Below are 20360 nucleotides of genomic sequence, written 5' to 3' on the forward strand. Positions count from 1 at the left end.
TTCTCCATAATGTTCTCAACGGCGTGTGAAGTCTACCAATCAGCACTTTGCCAGCGTGGTAGACTACGGCCTAAATCCTTCTCATTCTGAGAGAAGACCCGTGCCCTGGAGATAAGTTGATGATGATGATGACGATGTTTATATCCGAATGGATATAAATAGTTTTGTTTTTGTAGTCCTTTAGCAGACAGGTTTCCGCACATTCAATTATTGAACTCATTCGTGCGTGCCGGGGCTCGAACACGGTCTCTACGAAAGGAAAGCCGATGCCTCACGCACTAGGCTATCAAACATATTTATTGGAAAATACTGATGCTACAAAATAATGCCTGCGAAGGAATTGCTGAAAGTATGGTATGGTATATTGTACTTTACTTAAGATAATCCATTTGTATCGTCATTTATTTTGCTTCTATATTTGCTTGCTTTCATTTATATATTAAAATTGTCCAGTTATGAACTATAATCATAGAAATTAAGAACATAACAAAGGACTCTGTATTTGTGTAGTTGTCAAAATATCGTTCGTTTTGTTCCCACCAAAGATTATTAATTAGCGTCATGTGCCTGATACATGCTTTTATGTCTATATGAGTTCTGCTTTCTGCTAATATAAAAACGTACTGATAATATAATGTTTCTGTATTTTCTTTTATTATGTAGTTATGAAACAAAAAGTTCTCGAAAATTCGTATCAAGCGCAGTTAATATTTATAATATTATTTCCATAGATTATTTCCTTTAAAGCGTAGATGAAAAGGATTCTATAGGAAATCCGATTTCTTGGTTTTTCTTTTGCTACTAATCACAAATGATTGTACACAGATCGTGTCCGGATGTACAAATTAAGTCAAAACTCTTTCGGCTGCGTTCTATTAAAAAAACAATCTTTATCGAATTACAGCCCTTATAAATATAGGCGTAAGGTTCGGAATTGTTGTTATTTTTACTTCCCATTTCCTAATTTCCTATAGCCGTTTGCCGTCACACCTCATTCGCCCAATTTAGGGCGTCCTGTCCTGTTGAGTTTTAGATTTTTATAAATAAAACCAACGCTAATTGTATGAAACGGGTATTAAAACTACTTAAAAAACTTTTAATTATAATTTACAAATTAGATCCATACAACTTCCCAATTTTATCGATTCAATTTACTGAATAATTAATACATTGTTACTGGCCCACTATCCAATATATTATCGTCTATAAATTGTAGTATTTAACTGCAATTAAACCCTTTAAATCAAAATATTTAAGCAAAATTAAATTACCAATCAACACTATAACAGTTTCTATTACGTTGAATTAAGAATTCGAAATAGAGTTCGTGTAGATGCGCTGGCGCATGTAATTTATTGGATTCGATTAGCGCTAATTGATCTAGCATGGCCAAAGTTTATGGGTCAGATTAGAGTCTGATCCATGCCTGAGTTATGATATTTTGGAACATTAAGTCTATATTTAAGAGCAGGCTATCGTATTTAGTTCAAATAGGTCGAGGACGGTTAAAGATCAGTTTAAGATAGCTTCACTATCCAAAGTTGACTACGTGGGTATCTATCTATTTACTTAATCAATAAATAACATTGCATCATTGCATTGCATTTATTTTGATAAGAAAATATATCTTTGCTGTTTCGTCGCTTTTTTTAGATTTTCACGCAGGCAAGCCTTGTTCCAGTATTTATTTGCTTATTAATATTACTAACTACTTATTATCGCTTTATAAACTTTACGATTCTCGTTAGGATTGATTAGAATATTCATACATATTAATCGACAGAGTAATGCATGGTAGCGCCATCTATGCCATACACGGTGAACTAGCTCGAGAAAAGGTCAAAGGTGTGTGCGCACGAGTGCATCATGCGGTCACGGAGCGCTCACAAAGGCAATTAGCATGAGGTATTAAGGGCTTTGGTCCAGTTAGAGCATTTATTAACAATAATTCGTTTAAGGCTTTGTTATTTTAACTGTCTGCACTTGATCTACTTTTAACCGATTAGTTAATGGTAAGTGATTATGCAGATTATGATGTAATTATCTACTTATCAGGAGAAGAAGTGGTGTAGAGTCTTTAACTTTAAGTTGAGGGTTGAGTATATGCTTTTACAAAATGATACCGAAGATAATATTAGATTTACCATTACATAAGCTTAAAGAATGTATAAAAGACACTTATACATCGAGGTTACTATACTATTGATGAATTTCTTAATGACAAGGTTGCCTGGAATCAAGCCGCTCCACTTTCATCTCACATAAGATAGAACAAAGATTGTTAAATTGTAAAAAGAGCAACTGCTGAGTATCTTCCGAACCGCCGATAAAGTCACTACAGACAGACATACCTACTTGACGTTTCAAAAGTGCTAATATTAGGCCTACTTAAAATAAACGAATTTTGAATTTTGTTTTTTTTTAAATAATGAGGTTTTTTAAGTATTTATTGCATTGCACATGCAGTGAGTTTCTCATCAGATATTCACCTGACCTTTAGTTAAATAAAAAAAATCTCAAATCGTTATAGGTGTGCCATGCCTGTTATATTTAAAGAGTTCTCACGATTTTTCCAGGATCACTCCTATGGATCATTCCCAAATTAAAATGGAACCATGTCTAAGTTTTATAATTTGCTGTGTTATATCGCGAAAATAAACGAATGAAAAAAAAAACCTACAGTCAAATTGAGATACTACCGTTTTTGTAAGTCGGTTGAAAACTAGGTATACACCGAAGTCACCCAAGTATAACATTTTTTGCAATTACTGAAATCATCTTAATACCGTATGTTAACGGTCTTAGATTTTTTGTTACAAGATTTTTAAGCTTTCATGTCTTCACTGACTGTACGAGATTTTAAAATTAAGATGGTTATGAATTATTAATGATTTTTGACGGTATAATATTGTGATCTCTGCGATTTCAACTGCTTCCGATTATTTATAATTATACTTAGGGCTTATCGGTATGTATTTATTCCCATTAAACTATTTCCAGATAGGAGGTAGATTTTCTACATGAAGGGCAGTAGACAACTTACAATAAGATAGTAGTTTAGTAGACATTTTAAAATTAAGGTTTATATTTTTCACTTAAACTTAAAATTATAAAATTTATTTATTTCTTTTTTTTTTCTGTTGCTTTTTGGCTTTGAGGTGTGCCAAATCAACACTTTATACTTCGTGATATCAGCCCTAAAGGAAGGAAGGGAAAGTCCGAAAGGAAGTTTCAAAAATATAGGGAGTTTTATCATCTTAGTATTTGAAAAGTAGACGTTCGTAGACTGTAGTTAGTACTATCCCTACAACACACAAAAAAGCTTGGTTCTGTAAGATTGGTTTTTCCATAGCGGCTCATTTTTCTGCTCCATCCCCAATAGTTAATTTATTATAAATATTATTTACCTCAACAATTTACATAAATTCGTAAGCAAGATGTAAACCAGTTGCACGATAAGAGATGCATACCTACCGTTGTCATCCGCTAGAACTTTTTCTACTTCCTCCAAGACGAGTCTGCAACCTTCACTGGGGCAACCGGTGGGCACTTTTACCGGCACTTTCTTTCGTTTAACTTCAACTGTGGTTAAATATTCCTTTGCCTTAAAATGGGTTTCAATCTAAGTTCTGTAGGTTTTTCTATGCAGGGTATTGTAATGTCTCTGATTGGTTAGTTATTAAAAAAAACCGATGAAAATTAAACAGTTGAATGTTAACACCAAGGCATGCTTCCTTGTCTCTTATTCAGTAACTTTTCTGAAAGTTTCAAACTTCAGGCTACCTGTCATATTTATACCATATTTGCAGTGAGTATATGTGATAATATGAAGCGGTGATAGCGCATTGGTTACAAGCTCGTCTTCTCTTTCTGGGTTGAAGTTATAATTCCCAGCACGCACCTATAACATTTCTAAGTTATGTGCGTTTTAAGTACTTAAAATTTAACCTGCATGCCCGAAATAACATTTCTGCATAATATTCTCAAAGGTGTGTGGACTTCACCAATCCGCACTGGGCCAGCGCCGTTCTCGTTTGGGAGACCCGTGCTCTGTAGTGGGCCGGCAATGGGTTTATGTGATGATTATAATAATAATGTAACTGTCACTGTTAAGGTCTTCATTGAAATGCATCACACGAAAAAAAAAGATAAAATGAAATGAAAATGATCAGTTAAGTGACATTGATGAAGTAAATGGTACTAAGACGTGTGCGCATGAAAAAAGTCAATAATCCAAGAAAGCAAAATACAACCTGTTGGCAAAGTATAGCAAAGCTTCTGAATTGGACAGCTCATTCTTTGTTGCATTCGAAACAACGTGTTTGAAAAACATTCTTAACCAAAAGATGCGTGCAACTAATAATTTACAGACTTTGTTCTTTTATGAACAAAATGGCAATAACTTTGCTCTATGACTATCAGTCTGCAGTGCCGTTTTGCTCAACTCAGAAATCAACAGACCTAAGATATACTCGTATATTTGAGATATAAGCCTTTCTTTTATGAAAAGTTTTCTTGAAATCAGCTTGGCCTAATATAAATAGCAGTTTATCATAAACATTTAAAAAACAGAAATATCAATATGAGTCTTTCTCACGGTAAGGCAGTCAGCCTTCACTGCGAAAAAGTAGTTAAAATTGCTAAAACTAAGTTTAAAAAAAATTACTACCTACTTGGTCAATTTAAAAATTCTATTACTATATTGTAACATGGATATGAATACATCCGATTGTTTTAAAGTCGTTAGGTAGTAATAAAATTTGCAAAGGTGTAAATTCATATAAATTGTTATAGAAAATCCCGATTTTTATGTGGTATTACATCCGATTGTTTTAAAGTCGTTAGGTAGTAATAAAATTTGCAAAGGTGTAAATTCATATAAATTGTTATAGAAAATCCCGATTTTTATGTGGTATGTCTAATTCTAAGATTGATTATTGTTGTATTCGATAATTCTTATGTAAGGGTTATAGGTTATAGCGAATTGTAAATTTAACCTAGCTTAGGCTTATTAATTCCATTTAAAATAAATCGCGTTACCTCCATTATCATAAATAAGTATGAGAAATACCTTATTACTTTAAAAATAATTATTACTTTAACTTCCTTTTTTACTTTTTCAAGAAGAAGCTTTATAAAATCGGATTGATGAGAAATCATTTTATTCTGCACATGTCCGGGATATCCTGGAATGTGTGTGTCTTTTTGCTATCATCTAAATCTCGTGCCAAGTTGCACAGAAAATCACTTTTTGCCATCGATCGTTCTTCGATTGAATAACAATCGCATGTTTCCTGTGAAAGACAACAGGTGGGCCCTTACCCCTGAATAGGGCTTACTTCCGTGCCCAGCACCCGTAGTTCCCATGCAACCCATAGAATGTTTGCATCAACACGTAAAGCCGTAGTCAGTGTTGATCGCGCGTTTGAACCGCACGTGTCATGGCTGCGCCGGTACCGGCTCCGCGGATGCGTTTAGCTTTCCATCCTCATAACATCCACGTAAGTTCGTGTTTATCACTAAAACTAACTATTTTCAACACTCTATCTAACCTGCGTGATAAATTTAGTTCAATTTATAACCTCCTGTATGGGTATTTTAATTCTTTGCATTAAGAAAAGGTAAGTTTTTTCAAGTTCGCAAACGCGGCGCGTGGGAACCTGATTTTCTGCATTGCATTCTGATACGTTGAGTAATAATGGCTTTATAAATGAAATGGCTATGGCGGAGTGGTGATTTTGAATCTGTGTTGCGGAATTTTGAATGAGTTTCCGGCTGGAATTTACAGTTAATTAAGGGTTAAGAATTTTTGTTGCGCCTATGTTACCTTTATATTTGTTTATGTACGTTTTGTGGTCTGCTATAATTATTGCAATGATATTCATTCATTATCCAAATATATTGCTTCAGAAAGGTTCTTCTTAACCTATGTACCATATTAAATTAACTTACCATTTTATAAACAAAAATTAAAAATATTCTCACTTAAATGATTAGAACCTACCTTTTACTCTCGATACACTGACATTTGACAATTGATAAAGCCCAAAACAGTTGGTTGCGCTGCTTGATTAGCGTTAACTAAATCACTAACTAACTGGTAACTGATTTTGGTTAGTGAATAAAACAAACGGGTTATAAATTCTGTTAAATTCGTCAAAATTATAATTTTTATTTTCGTCTAAGAGACCTGTTTTAAAGCGATAGACCTGTGAAACGTCATGATTTTCTTAACGTTTTTGATGGGTTGATCAATTTAAATGCATTTTTGCGTATTAGATAGGTATTATCTTAAAGGGAGTTCCTAGCTATATTTGTATATGACACTAGACGCACTAAGGGTTGTTTATCTTTACGGGTTTTGTCACTCATCGTTTATTTTCTTTTTTTTAATTTCTCCCGTAAAAACATCACTAAGAATATGTATCTAGAGTTTGAAGACGGTTCTTGTACTGCAAGTTGTTAAAGGCCTTTGTTTTGAATCTGGTTTCTCGATATTGATTTCCTGGGGTGAAGTGCTATGTTGGTTAGTTTGCGGTTGGTCAATCCTGCTTGCACAGGAAGCCGTCTGCAACCGGATAGGTACTTGAGTAACTTATGCCCATTGGATACTGATTTTAATAAAATTATCGATAAGAGAATCCGAATTACCTTTAATACAAACATCAGCATAGGGAAATTCTTTATGATTTTCCGGTTAAATAACCTAAACTCTTATTTGCTGAATAGTCGTTTACTTATAGTAGTTGTGAGTCATTGAACATGACTCTATCAATGAAGCCTTACGCTTACACTCACAGGTGAGGACGAACTTACACCAATAGTACTTACACAATTTAAATTGAACTAGCTTTAGATATTGAGATACAATTGATAGATAGATAGAAAGATAGATAGATCTTTACTTGCATAATACACACGTTTACATAGATGTCCACGATGTCATTTATATATCAATTACGAAGCCACAGTGTATTGCAATTAGCTGGCTAGCATAAACCATTGATTGCAATTAACACAAAGAATAAATTAAAAACATGCAATTTCAATACAATGCAATAACCTTAGTAATAATTAGAGTAAAAAATTATAAAAAAAAAAAATAGAAATATTAAATTAAAAATTCGAGTGTTTTTTGCCATTGGAAAAAAACAGCTAAGGAGTAGAAAATTTTACCTTGCAATCCAAGTCTTCAACTTTTGCGTAAAATGTTTTGTCGAAAGTGTTTTGAGATCGGATGTAAGTGAATAGCGTGTAGTGAAATAATAAAAGTGAAACGACATTACAAATTATTCCATGGAGTACCAAGTCCCTAAACTAAGTAAATAGGTATATCTGTGCGTATAACTAATAGAAAATTAAAATCTTGGGTATGCGAAAGCGCCTTTTAATTGCCCTTAGTAATTTACGAATTAGTGATTAGAAAATAATTAATTCTGAAGTCAAAACTCTTGAACTTTGAAGTGACTCTGAGTTATAACAAAGTAATCTATAATTTCATCAGGATCATTTTCATTTGCAGAACAATAGGTTACCTGTTGTGTGTTTCAAACTCAGAGTAGATATTATTTTGCAGCTTGACTGAATTCAGGGCTTCTTCACATTATGAGAAATTCCCAAAAAACACCACTGTTTGACAGCCGATTAGCGCAGTGCGCAGCGCCCTGCTTCGAGTGGGTTCGATTCCCACGACTGGAAAATGTTATTATGTTGAACATGAATGATTTTCGGTGTCTGACTGCTTATTTGTATGTTATTATAGAAACATAATTTTATTTATATTTTTAAAAATATTCATCAGTTAACTTAATGAACCATGTGTGAATTCAAATTCAAATTTATTTATTAAAAGTCAAAAAAAATATTTTTTTTTAATTTATTATTATTTATACAGATAGTTTCTCGATGTCTACGTTAGATATCTTCATTATTTATAAATTAAATGGTATTGTTGTCCACAGTTATGTATGTTAAAAATTCTTACAAGTAAAGAAAATCTTAACAAACTTATATTAAAAACCTAAAGTGTGTGAAGTTGTTTCGATATGACGTGGATTAGGAAAATGAATAAATTTAACTTGAATGAATGTTTGAATTCAGCAAAACTAAAATTACACATGCACAAAGTGTAAACTAGTGTTCTCTACATTTTCATTCTTGGAATGTCTTTGTGTTTACCATGAGTTGTATATTCATTTTCCATTATATTATTCATGCTTATTTGAAACGGTATAGCTATCACCGTAATCATTGTTATAGCTCGTTAATCGATTACGCGTTTTCCGCAGCAGATGGCTTACTTACAACTTGGCGGACAAATGTAAATAATAAGTATTTGCCTTTTACCTTTGTTCCATATGAATCCACGGGAAACCGGATTTATTCGCGTTACGTTTACTGTTAAATCTTCTTTTTCTCTTTAATTATTTTGTGCTTTCACTCTATAGGAGCATCAGAATTCTTGTGGCACACAGCTGTTGTCTTTCTTTCCATTGTATGCTTATAAATTGAATCCTGTTTCCTTTAAAACCTTTTTTAGTATTTTTGTTTTATTTTTTGGTTGTATCTTCAAGGAGCTTTACGAAACCATTTTTATAATAAGCAAATTCTTTTTTTTGTGTTTTAATTTATAATAATTAATTTTATAAAACCTTAATACTTGAAACTTATATTTATTACTCAATGTTAAAGTATTTAATGAAGAGTGGTCAAAGTTTCGTCCAAAACTTAAGCATATCTTTCAGTTTAATCTACAATTTCAAGAACTTTTAAGAAAACATTTATAATAAGCTAATTCTGGTTTTTTGTTATTTAATTTATAATAATAAATTTTATAAAACCTTAATACTTGAAACTTACATTTTTTACCTCAATGTATTTGATGAAGAGTTGTCAAAGTTTTGTTCAAAATTTAAGCATATCTTTCAGTTAAACTCTTACAGTTCATTCTAGTTGTTAATGCTTTTAAGTGAAAACACAGTTCTTCAATAAAAACTGACACTACGTTGCTTCTACACTTCAAAATTAACGTCTCGAGATGCATTTCGTGCGCAGAGAAAATATTACGCCATATTATTACGGTAGCTTGCATTAGTTACAACATAATTAGTTTTTTTAGTTCTTATCCATTTCATTAAATTACAGTATGCTAAATAATTAAGCTTCATAGCTTAATGTCCTGTGAGATGGTGATCACAAAAAAATCCTAAGTTGGTTGTGAGCTTTTCTTTGACCAGCGCGCGTTTGGAAACCTCGTAGCTTTAAATTTAAGTTAGCGAGCGCAGTTATCACCATCCCTTTACAATTACGTAAACATATATGCATGAATGCTTCATAGGCCTACATGAATCAAGAATTTTAGAATTTGAGTTTGAGTTTAACCTGTTAGATTTTACGCTTATCAATACTTAATTTGATTATTGATATTGACCCATAAGATTATTGTACAAATCTACTTTATCACTTTTCTTATCTCGCAATTTTCCTTCTTTACAGACCACGATAAAGGTGTTTGCGCGTTGTCTCCGACCTGACATCGAATACAAAACCCTGTCAGTTACGTGGGGCACCAGAGCCAAGGAAGTGGTGGCTACACTCCTGGGGAAGTTCCGCATGAGACATCGAGATCCTCGGCTGTTCTACCTGAGCATGGAAGTGAGGGTTCGAGCTGCAGGTTTACGGACAGCTCTTGTCCTTGATGATGATGCCAGACCAGCAGCGTTGCAGGCGTGCCACCCAAAGGGATACTCTAAGTAAGTATCAGATGCATTTCTCTTTGACCTACTGTCAGCGAGTGTCAACCATTTATAGAAGTTACAGAGAAATTAAACAAATACAAATAATAATTACAAAGTGCAATAAGTTTTACTCTGTTGATCTGTCTGTCTGCGCCAACACGTTGTATGCCAATTTTGGTAATAGATGCAGTTGAGTGGCCTATATAAGTGCGCTTGTTTTTCCACCGCTAATATCTAATTAATTGAATATTAATTTAATTTATACAAATTAACAATTCCTGACTCACACGGTCTCTTCTTTACGTTTATTCATCGTGTTAGGCTTGGAGGTTATTTACGGGATTAACAACCCAACCCAGAACACTTGATGGCTTCTTAAGTTATCCGATTTTTAATAGAGCTATTATTATTGGAATTCAAATTCTAAAATTCTTAATTCATGTAGGCCTATCACAGGCACTTATGAAGCGTTCATACATATATGTTTATATAATTGTAAGGGGATGGTGATAACTTTGTTCGCCAACTTAAACCTAAAGCTATGTGGGTTTTGAACGCGCCCTGGTCTAAGAAGAGCCCACATCAAACTTAGCCGGGTATTTTTTGTTGGTATAAACATCTCACAGGCAATTAATATTAAGCTAATCTAGGCAATCTTTTTTTATCTTTTAAGTAATCCTTTACATTATAATAGGATTTTTCTGTAAGCTTACTTTTTACATAAACTTATTGAGAGGCATCTCAAAGATTTCATTCGGTATTTTGTTATAAAATAATACACAAATGCCCTCTAATGAATTAGCAATTTTATGTAGCCTAGTAAACTGCACAACGAGTTTTTTTTATTTCTTATAATCATATTGTTACAGGCCATTTTCTTTTTTAATTTTGTTATATTTTTATGGACATATTAAAGCTTGATTCAGAGTGAAATGCATTTTGTGAAGTAAAATTATACGATAACTTACGTTGACACTAATCGCAGATAGTTACAGTCGACTGACGCAGACAGACTTTATTTTGTTGTCGCTTTTGAGGTGGCACGCCTGTGTTGTACCTACAAGAACAAATCATAATAGCAAATACGTAATGATAGGTAATAAAAAACAGCAAACTGAGTTTGAAACTAGTTGAATATTGAATTTTAATACTATCGACTATCGAATAGCTGTGCTCTAATCGTTATTAACTACCTATACATTATCGGTGTCCTAATTAATGAACAATTGAATCATGTTTATTGGAGGTTCTGACTTGCGACCTTGATGTAGTTGGCGTGTTCCAAGTTGATTGAACTACTCATATTATTGTGCTTCATCATAATACAAGATTCGCTGGCAGTTTTTATTATATCATGTCATCATTACCACTTCAACCGATGGACGTCCACTGCTGGACATTTTGTAAACAGTTCCAAAATCCACGGTACTGGATCGCTTGTTTCCAGCGGCTTCTAGCGACTTGCTGTTATATTATAGTGCCCCTATTAGTTGCTTATGGGAATCACGAGGTTACATACACACACATATGCAGGTTCCAATACGATTTATTCATCTTATATGAACTGTAACCCTAGTAGATTGAGAGATTACACCCCCAAAGCTTTTCCGAGTTAGTGGTTTATTTGACTTGAGCAAAACGCCACGTTGATATTGCTTGGCATTTAAGCAAATAAGTCTAGTCCATAAAAGTTACGATAGTAAGTCAGCAGCTTGCACTCCATAGATGCTCAAAAGCATCCCTTAACCTAAAATTTTATCCCGTTTTACATTTTATCCCGTCGTCCTGCGTTATGCCCACCCTGATCTAAAACCTTTTACACGCTACAGTTATCGCTAGCGTCATCTCCCACAATGAGAAGGGGTTAAGGCCGGTCCGGTCCACCACGCTGGCCCAGTGCGGATTGTTGGTCACCACACACCATTTAGAACATTATCTAGATCTCAAATTCATTCATTTTTTCCGTCACTGTTAAAGCAAGTGATATTTTGATGACTTAAAAACGCATATCTTTGAAAAGTTAGAGGTGCGTGCGTGGGATTCAAACTCGGGCCCCCGTAAGTGAAGTCGAGCTCCTAGCCAATGTGCTATCCCCGTTTCAGTAGGTCAAACATAATAGATGGGTCAACGACCGTCATTCATTCGTAGATTGCAGATGATCAGGCTCCATCCACACACGATTTATCAAAACAAAACGCATATATCACAAGACAACAACAAAGCGTCCGAAACCCGTTAACTCAGTGCCAACGGGACCACCGGCCGGTGTTCTGAAAAAAGACGCGCTTTTGTCCCTTTTTCCGTCCCCTTTCCGGCGTCTATTCTCGTCTCCCAGTTCGAGCAACACGCGCCTACGAGTCATAAAAAAACTCTTCTAAAACTCCGGGGCTCTTTATTGACCAAATGGATCACGTTACGACCAAATGACGTACTGCGATACGACTTAGGCTTGTTTACGTTCTTCTAAGTTACATTTTGTACGGCGGTGATAGCCTAGTGGTTAAAACTTCGGCTTCTCTTTCGAAGGAGCCGAGCTCCTCTAACATTTTTATAATAAACTAGCTGTGGCCCGCGACTTCGTCTGCGTTTGATTTTGTTTTTAAAGTATTCAGTATCGTTAAGCCTTAAATGAGTATAGTAGTATATATATGTATAACATGTGACTGTCAATTAATTAAAGACAAATAATTTGCAATAAAATAAAATTGCGACTATAATTAAAGACCTAAGCTATCCTATCTCTTAAGTTGGACCAGACTGCTCACGGTGTGCCAATTTAATTTAAAATCGGTTAAGTAGTTTAGGAGTCCATCGCGGACAAACATCGTGACAGGAGATTTATATATATTAAGATAAATAAATATACTACGACAATAAACACATCGCAACCTAGCCCCAAAGTAAGCGTAGCTTGTAAAGTGAAAACTTTAAAAAAAAATATTTCTCTAGACATTGGAATATGTATGGAATATATTTAACACTTAGCTCACAACGTAAAAACTTGGACAAGAAAAAATGTATTAGCGGTTGGTTTTCTTAAATAAATAAATATTTGGTTTATCGGAAGCTGCTGAGGGGAAGAAGATAGCAAATTTTCTAAATCACATAGGTGAGGATGCACTAAATCTAAATAATACGCTAGAAGCAGAAGGTTTAACTAATATTATAATATTTGTTCTCAATAATAATATACTAAACTAAATTAACGGTTTGAAGAGTGAAGCTCGCAGGTTCAAACATAGGTATCAATGAAAGATGTAACTTCGTTTAAACCTCAATACACACATCGCCATTTGGCCCCAAAGTAAGCGTAGCTTGTTTCTTGGGTACGGTATCTCATACAGAAAAACACCATCATCCACAACCCACAATCCACCATGAGATAAACATGTTCATCATACAAACATTATCCAGTTGAGGGAATCGAACCCACGGTTTTGGTCTTAGAAAGCAGGGTCTCTGCTTACTGCGCTAACCCGTTGTCTAATTTTCAATTAAATTCAATTTTTCAATTTGCATCAAACATTGTAGGTACCTATCTATACATGTTTTGTCAAAATCTATGACCTGCAAAACATGATTAACTCTTACTCATATTTAAGTACGTTTTAGTATATATTAGTTTATTATTTTTTATATTTATTATTATTAGTATTTTATGTGTGTAATCTTGATAAGTATTAGAGTTTAATTGTTCGTAAGTATGTATATAATAATAATACACCCCACCAATCGGTTTCCCTTGGTTTTCCTAATCCTAAGGTTGCCTGGAAGAGATCGCTACTAAGCGATAAGGCCGCCCTTTGTATCCTACTTTTTAAGTTTGTTTTTGTTGTGTCCATTGTTTTTTTTACTATTTGTGGTGTACAAATAAAGTGTATAAAAAAAATAAATAAAAAAATTTACACACATTTATTTGAACAATAACTAAAGCAATCATTAAAATGTGTCAACTGAATAATTTTTAGTTCTCATATTTAGATAGACTAACGCTAAAAGTATTTTTGCCTTATTTTAATTTAAATCATAATTTTTCTACACACGTAGATTTATACATACATAAGTACATGCAGGAAAAGTATGTATAAACTACAGTAGCTTAGGCGATTTGTTTCAACTCATTCGCAGAACACCTCTAAGATATTACATCAGACACTTAAAAACTAGACATACCTATTTCATTTATATTACTTTAAACGGTCCGAGATTCTTTAAAAAAATAGAAAAACAAATAAAATTATTACACCTACATTAAAATCGATATGATATTTATATTCACCACTTAACAAAATATTTTGGTCTCTTTACAGTTATTTTTTGCATTCCCAAACGGCAAACGGGTTTTTGTGGAAGTCAACTTCCTGAACTGATGGTCTCTGGGTATTAATATTCGGATTTAATTAAAACGAAGCGATTAATCTAAGCTCAAAAAAACCTTAACATGTAACAGGACTACATTTTGACGCGTCAATTTTTTGTGACGTATCTAATTAGCATTAAATGAAGTTATGACTTTATATTGGCGTCGGAAGGTATTGTTATTCGTAGAACGGAATGTCAGATAAAAAAAATGATTGAAATGTTTCCCATCATTTATCGTATAAGTAAATAATATTTTATAATGATTTAATTAGACTTATATAATGCCTTTGAACGTTTCGCGTCATAAAAGCTAACATTTATAGCACCTAATAAATAAAATACGTAGTAGTTAAGATAAGTCAAAGAATATTATGCAGATTTAGTATTTGCAAACATTGTTAAATTTTAAATTGTTCTCTTCGTGTTTCCATTTACTAACTAATAATATTATGTTTACCATTATGAAAAATATATATAAGTAGGTAAGTGAATAACGTTGTATAAACTGAAATATTTCTTTTGAAATAAAACTGAAAACATTTTAAAATACTACACTAAGTCAGACAAGGGGCAGGCAAAACTCTTTTCAAATTATACAAGGTTTAAAAACCTTGTATAATTTGAAAAGAGTTTCAAATTGTCACCATATAATTATAAAAGGTGATGTAAAACCACAAAACATCTATAAAAGTAAGCTCCGAGTTCTAATCGGCAATCTGGTGTAATCCATTACGGATTTACGAGTCAAAACAAGTTGCGAACAAATACTTATTTTATCATAACAAGCTTTTGAAATACATCATTAGGTATTAGGGCTTCAAAATATTTGTTCACCATAAATAACTTTTCATGTACTGTTTAATCTTATTATTTATTATAATTTTCTTATTTGTGCAATTTTGTTTATGTATTTGTATTTAGCTATTTGAATGTAGGTTTATAATAATTTTACACCACCTATCCGCTCTCGCTCATCTTGTCCTAATCCAAAGGTTGCCTGGCAGAGATCGCTACTAATCGATAAGGCCGTGTTTTGTATTCTACTTCTGTCTTTGTATTTCTATTGTTCTTTTATTTTCCTAACTTCATAGTGATGTACAAATAAAGAGTTAAATAATAATAATAATCTTTGTTCATATTTTCGTAGCTTTTTTGTCCGCGTTCGTTTCGGTTTTTTGCGGGAATCGATCGCTTCTCCGAGATAAAAGTTATCCTGTTTCCAAATTTGTGCTTTTGTTCAACCTACCTATATAAGTGTTAAATTTTATCAAAATAAAAAGTTTTTTAGACTAGTTTTGTAGACTTATGCCCGTTTTCACTAACGACGAACATTAACGACGGTATTGCATTGTCAAGTATTTCGTGTGACGATAGATTTCTTTAATTCCAGGTTCTCCCTACAAATGCGCCCAGGCGGCCTCGTCAAAATCTACGACTCCGCTCTCATGTCCTCGTCCCAGTACAAGTGCCTGCTGACCAGTGAACGGACCACTGCTGACGAGCTGCTGGCGATATTGCTCCACTGCTATGACTCCACGGAGGGCGTCGAGCGGTTCTCGCTGTATGAGGTAATGAAGATATTCATTTTGCCCTGTAAATTGTAAGACGCATTACCGGCCCACTACAGGGGTCTCCTCCTACAGTCAGAAGTCTACCACGCTGGCTCAGTGCGGATTGGTGGAATCCACACACCTTTGAGAACATTATGTAGAACTCTCAGACATACAGATTTCCTCACGATGTTTTCCTTTACTGTTGAATGAAATTTAGAATCGTTAGAGGTGCAAGCAATTCGAACTCGGCCCCCCGAAAGCGAAGTAGAGCTCTTACCCAATGCGCTATACCGCTTCATCACCGGGTATCACTCCGGCAGGGTGATTACGTATCTCGCGACAGCAATGCGACAGGCGTAAATCTTGCAATCACTGCTGTCAAACGCCACTTTTCCATACAATAAATAAACAAAAGTGAAAAGTTTCGGAGACAAATAATAGAACGCTTTAAAAATGACCGCAAAGCCAGTTGTACCACAAAGTATTCAAGCAATACAAAAAAAATTATAATTTCGGTTTTCGTTCGATAAAAAATCGTGTTACTTTTCATCTATAGATTATACACAGACTTGAGAACATACATAATTCAGCCATTATTGCATGCAGTGCATTGCGTTCAATAACAGTGAAAACGTCCCGCGCACTGACATCACATCTGACTTCACACTGCGTAATGTTACTAGCTCAAAAACTTTTTCCATTGTGCCCATTTTATGGTAAACGTTTAGAACATTAGAGGTAAAATAATTTGGAGTATAGTGAAGTAGTCGTGTACGCGGTTTCTGTAAGTTCTTAACTCTGTGAGATTATCTTATTTTTTATTTTAGTGGTATGGATAATCGTGTCACAGTTTCGGAGAAAAAAAGCTGCATTGAAATTGAATTGATTGCCTTCATTATAAAACTCTTTCTTTATTATCATTTTGGAGAAGTACTATGAAGAGAGTTCGAATTTCACTCGACCATAACTACTCTTGGCATAGTTTTCAAAATATTGACTTCCCTACCCCAAACACAAAATGCATTGCATAAAATGCATTTTGTGTTTGGGGTAGGCGGTATGCGTAAAACATTATTATTGTAAGTTTATTATATGTATATATTATATATGTATTATGTATATATATGTTTTTTTATTTTTTTATTTAATTGCATAAAATATAATTTTTATTAATACATAACTATAACCTAAAATAAACTATTTAAAAACTAAATAAAATCTAAAACGTCCTCGAAACTACCGCAGCGAGGCACAGTTCCTAAGATGCTGGCAGCATTGCCCCTTTGGATGGCCAAACTAATTCGTTGGCCAAGGTAACTGCCCGCTCTAGGATCACCGGTAGACTCGATAACCCTTTTCGATAATTCTTTGAAAAGGGCTCTTGCCTCCGGACCCCACGGTCCCAAAGTCTCTACTCCAAAAGGCACAAAAATGAAGCTGCTATCCAGGTTTTCATATTTACGCCTCTTGGCCTGCTCGGCACTGGAAGCAGCCGCACCTACCATTGACGAAGTGGCCTGGATGTGTGATGCAGCTAGGGTATCAACACAAGTTGCATCCCACAGAAGTGACCTTCCAAGAATATATATGTTTATTTATATGCCTCTCTTCTTGAGCTGTGTTGTACGCCTTTGGTTGCCTAGAAGAGATCGCTATGTATCGATAAGGCTGCTAAATTGTATACTTTTTTTTAATTTTTAATTTAAAATTTTTCTATATGTTTATGTGGTGTACAATAAAAGTGTATTCATTCATTCATTCAACATTGCGATTTTTTTAAAGATTGCGTTGTATTATTGCAGGTATGCCCATCCCAAGAGTACGAGCGCAAACTCCACCCGGATGACTTGCCATTATTGGTGCAGCGCTCCTGGCCCCAAGATACTGATTGCCATTTCCGCGTCAGACGAAACCCGAGAGCTCCTCCACTCCCTCCAAGGACGAACCTTCCCCCCCTTTCTCTACCTCCTCCCCTTCCCTCACCAACGGACTCCCAAGAAGAGGACGAACCGTCTAGAGCCCTATCAGCCTTATCCTTAGAAGCAGACGACAAAAGATACAGCCCAGTATACAAATTCCCCAGCATAAGCTATTGCAGGGAAACCAAAAACGACTATCTATACATTTGACTAGCAATCAATCTGATCAGGATAAAAGGTCTTATGTATCGGAAAAGAACAGTGAAGAAGATACTCTTGTGATGTGTAAATAAAGTACAGTTTCGTGTAAAGTGTAAATAGGGATTGGTGCGGTCAAACCAAAGAGGTTTATGTGTAGGAGTATGAAATATAGCCTTGTTCAGGGCTTGATATAATTGAAGGTATTTTGTGAAACTTTTTCAATATGTAAGTAAATAAAAGTTGGTCTAATTTAATAATAAAGCCAAAGAGCTTTTGAAATTATAATACATAATCATATATATGAATACCAAGTTATAAATAAAGCGCTAATTTTTTTGTAAGAAACATTTTTTGTAAAAAGTTTTTAGTGAAAATGATATCATAAAAATATTTATTTACCTTATCCGCTCTAGATTTTGTATTGTAATATGCGAACTCTGGCATTATTAAATTAGATCTACTGTAGGTACAGTAACCGATTATGTTTTCTTGCGGATAATTTGAAAGAATTTTATTCCGAACACGTTATATTAAAATAAAAATCAAATGCATTGTAGCAGTTTAAATAGTTTCAAGTTATTGAAATTACTTATATATTTTTATTATGATTGTGAAGTTAAATAATCCTTTTTGTATTTTTCTTATTTTAATCTAGTCTTCTCAAATCTGCACCTACATATGATTTTCAAACGATTACTGATTTACGTCTGTGTTCACTACAAACGTTATAATATATTTACGGTAAGGTGTCATTTGTAATACCAGCGCCTGTAATTTTTTTTTAATCCGAAGCCCTAAACCATACTTAAAAAGTGCACGGTATTTTAGACAGTATTGCTATTATTATAAGGAAGGTTATTTGTGTACTTTGAGGGTATGAACAGCAAAAATAATGTACATAGATTAATTTTAATTTAGCTAGTAGACACCAAAGAGGCAAGCGAGTTATAATGAAATTATACATAGTGCTATAAACTATTTTCTATTTGACAGATTGGCGTCATGTGTGACTTATCTTCCTAGTGATATTTTTTAGAATGATTTGCAATCGGGTTTCAGATTCGAGTTTCAATTTATGTGTACGGAAATCTTTACAAATTCTGCAGACTGCAGAACGAAGAATTTTTTATTGTTAGCGAAAAATTGCTGGTCTACAACTTTTTTGTCTACCAAAATGTAAAGTTCAATAAACATATTATATTGTGGTCGACAACAATAGTTCGAAAGATTTTACTTAGTCTGGTTGTGTGAGCAGAGAAAGAGAGACTTTCAATTCGCGCGCTCATTGTTCTGTTGAAAGTTACCCGGCAAATTAGTAGAGTGAAATTTTCACGTTAAATTTGTACTTATACGAATATTTTAATACTGACGCGTTGATAATGGCGCGATTTAACTGAGAAGTGTGAATAAGCAGGTATAGTAACGTATCAATAGATAGTTGTGTTTGTAACTGTCAAATAGAACATGGTATATTGTAGCGGGTTATAGATTTATTTATCTGTTATGTAATGTGATGTTTATTTATTTATGGACGTCGCCCATTGCCCGCGCAGTGTGCGACTCAGATACTTTATCACGCCTGTAATGAAATATATGACGTTTCCTTGTAACTACTGTTGTTTTAATTGGATAGATCCTATTGGTAGATATGTCGCCGCTGGACCCAGGCCTCTTCGCTTATTGGGCAGAAAGACAGAGAGTGTAGACATCCAACGCTCAGGGTAGTACCATGTGTTCTTAGAAGATCCAGAAGCTTCCCAATATGTGTTGACGGTAGCCATCGGAGAGTTTAAGAGGCTTAGAATCCGGGAGAGATTTCGCCCCCATTGTTATTTATCAAATGCTTCGTAATTAGTTTGTAGGAACGAAACCATATAGTTACGTAGATTCAGAAGAAGTGGAAAATCATTAAATACATGGCTCGCAAAGCACTTAGAGCCATAGTTCTCGGTTACTATCGGTTACTAGCATTTGATAAATAATCACCATCATCACATCAATCCATTATGGTCAGCCCAACTAACGATGTTCAATCTTGTGGATGTGCTACAGAGATAGATTGCTGTCTGTAGTGCTATATACAGGCCGCGAGGGAAATAGACCTACCATTTTCTCGTTCCATTTCTATGAGTCAAGATAAGGAAATTCGTAGACAAAATTATCTCGTGGCGGACATGTTAGCCCTACTGGAAGCGGAAATAGTATACTTTTTAACGCGGAAAAGAGCACCTCACCGTTCCCGTAAACTAACCTGTCTTAATAAATAAAAATTATAGTCTTTTTGGACGAACTATTTACAACTAATTACCTGCTTATTGGCTCAGTGGGTAGCGACCCTGCTTTCTGGGTCTAGGGCCGTGGGTTCGATTCCCACAACAGCCGGAAAATGTTTGTGTTATGAGCATGAATGTTTTTCAGTGTCTGGGTGTTTATATGTATATAATAAATATTTATGTATATTAATCATTAAAAAAAATATTCATCAGTCATCTTTAGTACCCATAAAACAAGCTACGCTTACTTTGGGGCTAGATAGCGGTGTGTGTGTCGTCGTAGTATGTTTATATTTATCTTACATTTTTGACATT

At 34.3% G+C, this 20360-nt stretch overlaps 1 protein-coding gene across 2 annotated transcripts in view; it reads left to right on the plus strand.

The window, feature by feature from the left end:
* The window catches only part of LOC120637266, a 102089-nt gene extending 82707 nt beyond the window's left edge, over positions 1–19382 (plus strand). Inside the window, exons 1-4 of one of the 2 annotated variants that reach the window (XM_039909020.1) lie at positions 5411–5501; positions 9496–9752; positions 15490–15667; positions 17455–19382. In XM_039909020.1, coding sequence (XP_039764954.1) covers positions 5442–5501; positions 9496–9752; positions 15490–15667; positions 17455–17781 — 822 coding nt within the window. In that variant the 5' untranslated portion in view covers positions 5411–5441 and the 3' untranslated portion in view covers positions 17782–19382. Of the gene's footprint in view, positions 1–5410; positions 5502–9495; positions 9753–15489; positions 15668–17454 lie in introns of those variants that run through there. The other variant, XM_039909019.1, reaches the window with a different exon arrangement.
* Positions 19383–20360: the final 978 nt, after the last annotated feature.

Source organism: Pararge aegeria, chromosome 3 (genome assembly GCF_905163445.1).
Source record: "Pararge aegeria chromosome 3, ilParAegt1.1, whole genome shotgun sequence".
Taxonomy (NCBI): domain Eukaryota; kingdom Metazoa; phylum Arthropoda; class Insecta; order Lepidoptera; family Nymphalidae; genus Pararge; species Pararge aegeria.